This window comes from Gavialis gangeticus, unplaced genomic scaffold, assembly GCF_001723915.1.
Source record: "Gavialis gangeticus isolate Ggan-Ray unplaced genomic scaffold, GavGan_comp1, whole genome shotgun sequence".
Taxonomy (NCBI): Eukaryota; Metazoa; Chordata; order Crocodylia; family Gavialidae; genus Gavialis; species Gavialis gangeticus.
Window position 1 is genome coordinate 76,311,772 of NW_017729025.1, and position 4,431 is coordinate 76,316,202.

Genomic DNA, 4,431 nt, shown 5'->3' on the forward strand with positions numbered 1-4,431 from the left:
CATTAGAGAGAGGATGTGGACAAATTGGAGAATCCAGTGGAGTGCAACAAAAATGTGAGGAGACTGGAGGACATGATTTATGAGGAGAGGCTGAGGGAACTAAACTTATTTAGGCTAGAGAAGAGAAGACTGAGAGGGGATTTAATAACAGCCTTCAACTACCTGAAGTGGGGTTTGAAAGAGGATAGAGCTAGACTGTTCTCAGTGGTGGCAGATGACAGAACAAGGAGCAACAGCCTTAAGTTGCAGCAAGGGAAGTTATGTTAGATATTAGGAAGAATTTTCTCACTAGGAGGGTAATAAAACACTGGAGCAAGTTGTACAGAGGTGGTGGAAGCTCCATTCTTGGAAGTTTTAAGTAGGCTTGACAAAGCTTTGGCTGGGATGATCGAGCTGGGATGTGATCCTCCTTTGAGCAGGGGGCTGGACTAAATGGTCTCCTGTGGTCCCTTCCAACCCTAGCTTTCTATGATTCTTTCAAAATCTTTGAACAGATTTTAATGCTATCAAATCATTACACACAGTGCCAGGGAATCACACAAAGTGGCTGTAGAAAAGACTGATTGGAGCCTGATTTATTTTGTTCATGTAGGATTTAAATCAAGTGGCAGACTTGGAAGCTTCCCTTGGAAAAGTAATTAAGAAAACAGTACCTTATCAAAAGGCTGTGGGGGGTGGGGTCCCCCTCCTCTACTTATTGTGAATAAATGTTTGCCTTCGCCTTGGTTCCTAATTCTGTATGGAGAATTAGCCATATAAATCCTTAACCAGCTCGGGCTGTGTGATGTAAAATTGTACTTCTTGCCACCTACATAATGACATGCAGCCCCAATGCCAGCTCCAATCTGCTAACCAATATGGAGCCAAATTGTCCCTTCATGCTTTGGAGACATCAAATAGTCCACAGAATTGGTCTGTAGGGAGGGGATGAAGCCTGAAATCTTGATCTCACAGATGTTTTTAGGGGACGTTCTTAATTCCCTCATAGTTGAGGGTCAGTATCTTCTGTATCTGGTACTCTGTGAGCTTAATTTTGTGGTCTCACAGTTGTATAGGATCATGAACAATTCATGCCTCCTGAGGCTGGGGCACATGGTGACTGCCCACAGGTGGTGGCGTGGCAGTGGCGAGTGGGGACTGTCCGCAAGCAGACCTGGTGACGTTGGCAGTGAGGGTGGGCTGAGCGGGGACCACCCCCAGGTGGTTTCAGACAGTGGAGAGGTGGCCACCACCTGCAGACACTGGCGGCAGCCAATCTCAGGGGGGCACGTGTCCTCCCCTGTCCCTCCTATGTGTGGCCCATGTATAGGATACAACTATACAGCTGAGTATACAGCCAGTGAAACAGGGAGGCTGCACCAACAAGGATGGTGCAGCCTCCCTGTGAGCAAACCCCACCTCCCGCGGGGAGCAGTTCAGGCCTGTGTTCGCCCTGCATGTGGCAGAGAAGACGAGGAAGGTTTCGAGTTTAATACCGAAATGCTGACGGACGAATTGAAGCGGCGGGAGCGGGCTCCCCTCCTTTCTGTGAACGTGTCACGAAGGAAGCAGCCTGCGGCCTCTTCCTCCCATCTGCTCCGCGGTCGCTAGGACAGCTGCGGGGGAGGCTCTGCAGCGGCACCTGCGGGCGGGGGGCGGGGCTGTGACGGCGAGTGGATGACTCCAGCCCGCCGCCGCTGCCTCCTCGGGCTCGTCCGCGTCTCGGCCCCGCGGTGAGTGGTGCTGCCCGGGTCGGGGGGCCGCAGGCCGGACTCCCCGGGGAGCTCCGCGGGGACGTGCCGCGCACGGAGGTTTCCAGGCGGGATCGCCTCCAGGCCAGGCTCCTGAGGGGCGCGGGAGAAATGACCGCAAAGGCCGCAACGGGTCTCTGCCCCGCCCCTGCCTTCAGACAGGGGCCGGGGGGCTTGATCCCGAGGGGCATTGGGATCTCCACCCCCACCCCCAGTGCTAATGGACCCGCATTCCTCTCTCCGGAGGATAAAGGGGCTGCTTAACCCCAGCCCCAGCGAGGAAATGACAAGTGCTGTTGTGCGCCTGGTTGAGACGCAGCGGCCGTGTGGAGGGATGGAGCTGAGGGGAGCAAATGAAGCGCGTTTGTTCTCGTTAGGGAAAAATGGTGCGTGGAGACGGTGCGGAGGCTGCCAGTCCAGCTAGAAACCAGGCCGTGAAGGCCCCTCACTGATGGGAAGCGCAGCCTTTTGTGGGATAAGCCCAAAGGGACATTTGAAAAGCGGAGCACGGCTCTTTGTGTTCCTCCTTAGGCGTTATAAAGCACCTCAAAATACTAAGTAGGGGAGGGGGGGAACGCCAGGCATGAGAATCTTCTCTCGCTGGTTTGATGCTTCTCTAGGGCTTTTGAGAGGGACCATTTTGTTTCATGAAGGCAGTAAATATTATGAATAAACACTATGCAGAGAATTCACTGGTTCCTGCTGTCTCTTCTGCTGTCCTAAATGCATCATTTCTGGTAAAGCACTTTCTAGCTGAAGTTGGAAGCCATAATAAGATCAGACATGTTTGTTTCAAATATTCATGCTGTATTTTCCTTCCTTTATCATTTATTTCTTTTGTTTTTACAGGTTAGAAATGGCCACCAGAATGACAACCATGATGCTCTATAACATGGTATTTTTGGTGGCATTTGGATCGGCTTTGGCTTCAAGTCATAACTCCAGGACCGCTGATAGGGTTTCTGAGGCAGATATTCAGAGGCTCCTTCACGGGGTTATGGAACAGTTGGGCATTGCCAGACCCCGAGTAGAATATCCAGCACATCAGGCTATGAATCTAGTGGGTCCACAAAGCATTGAAGGTAGCTGATTCCTCCTTTGTACTGTATCTTGTTTGTTTGCTTCCCTTTGCAACCATTAGGCTAAAGTTGTTTTGTGTGTATGTATGGTGTCTACTCTAAGAGTTACATCATACATGATTCTTCGATACCTAATGTTGATTTTATTATTACCTGAAGTTGAGCACAAAATCATCCTCCATTTTGCAGTTATACCTTGCTGAGGCTAACTGTAGCGATAACTTGTACATTGGACCAGCAAGAAGAGATCAGGGAGGTTTGTTTGCACCTGCTCTGCAAACCAATTAACGTTGGCTTGGCAACAGTTGTGTTACAACGGCTCCAAATGGCAATCTCTGACAAAGTCCTTCTCCGGTGCAATATTCCTACTGTACTACATCAGCCGTTAGCTTACACATTCCCCTTCATTACTGATTTTACTCAACTGACTGTGTACTTGATGATGATAGTGAATGGGTCGTGGAGAACAACACAGCTTTTGCTCATTCTCAAAAGTTTTGGGTTATATTTGTGTGAAAGAAGTTTCATATGAATTGCAGTTGACATATGCAAACCAGTTGAACCACATGGCTCAAAGTGCAAGATATTCTAACAGTAATACTGCAACATATATGGAGATTTGTATTGTGATATATTGGCAGTTTTTAGTGTTCTTAGTCAAAATATGACCAACAAAAAGCCAAAAATATGTGCTTTATTTCTCAAAGACCAAAATGATGCTAGTTAAAATCCTGGCAAAAATTGCTAATATTCTATTTTTTCCATGATGACTGGTCTTGCCCTGAAGATCTTAAAAGACTATTCCAGCCAAATACATGCAATATGATTTGGTGTATAGGGGCTGAAGAGAAAAATAAGTCTAACTTGGGCTTGATTTTTGCCTTTGGTAGTGAAATTTTCGTGGCATTTTCTTTGTGTTTTTTATAAACCACATACATGTCTTATGGTGAAAAATAGAAGGAGCCAGTATTGCATTTTTTGTTGGGTAAATAAGTGAGTTGTGACTTGCTTGTTTCTGTTCCCTCCCTGCTTGTTTCTTATCTTAGAATAACACATCCCCATTATTTTGTATTTTGTTTTGTTTTTTGGGTTTTGTTGTTGTGTGTGTTGTTTTGAGTGGTGGCGGGTATACCAGTTCTCTATGTTATTGTAAGGTAGAGGCTTGAATTGCTAACAAAGAATTCTTTCCTCCCAACTTTTGCTGTGTGAGTTGGGTGGATGGCTGCGACTCTGAAGGGGCACTGCTGAGCATGCTGGGTTGGGTGTACTGCCACACCTGCTCCCTCTTATTTTAGTTGCTGTGGGTTGGCTGAGGATCCGCTGACCAAACCTGGAGCCAGCCAAGATGCTTTCCAAGCACTGGGCTCCTGGCCCCAGGGTCTATAACAGGGTGGGCAAAATACGGCCTGTGGACCAAATCTGGCTTGCTGACTTATTCTATCTGGCCAGCAAGGCCTTAAAAAATTTAGCAAATTAATTTTTTTATCTGCCCTTCACTGCCTGTCAAAGATGATGGGGAGCCAGCAGCAACAGGACCCAGCAGCAGAAGCCTGTGGCTGAGCAGCAAGGCAAGCCTGGTTCTACCCTGCAACAAGCATGCTGCATGCACAGCACTAGTGCTA

General features: G+C 47.9%; 1 protein-coding gene across 1 annotated transcript in view; it reads left to right on the forward strand.

Moving 5' to 3' along the window:
- The first annotated feature begins 1,654 nt into the window (after positions 1–1,654).
- SCG5 (secretogranin V) overlaps positions 1,655–4,431 on the forward strand; it is an 85,964-nt gene continuing 83,187 nt past the window's right edge. The window contains exons 1-2 of the mRNA XM_019518962.1: positions 1,655–1,712; positions 2,580–2,812. Of these exons, the coding sequence (XP_019374507.1) occupies positions 1,657–1,712; positions 2,580–2,812 (289 nt within the window). The 5' untranslated portion in view covers positions 1,655–1,656. The remainder of the gene's footprint in view (positions 1,713–2,579; positions 2,813–4,431) is intronic.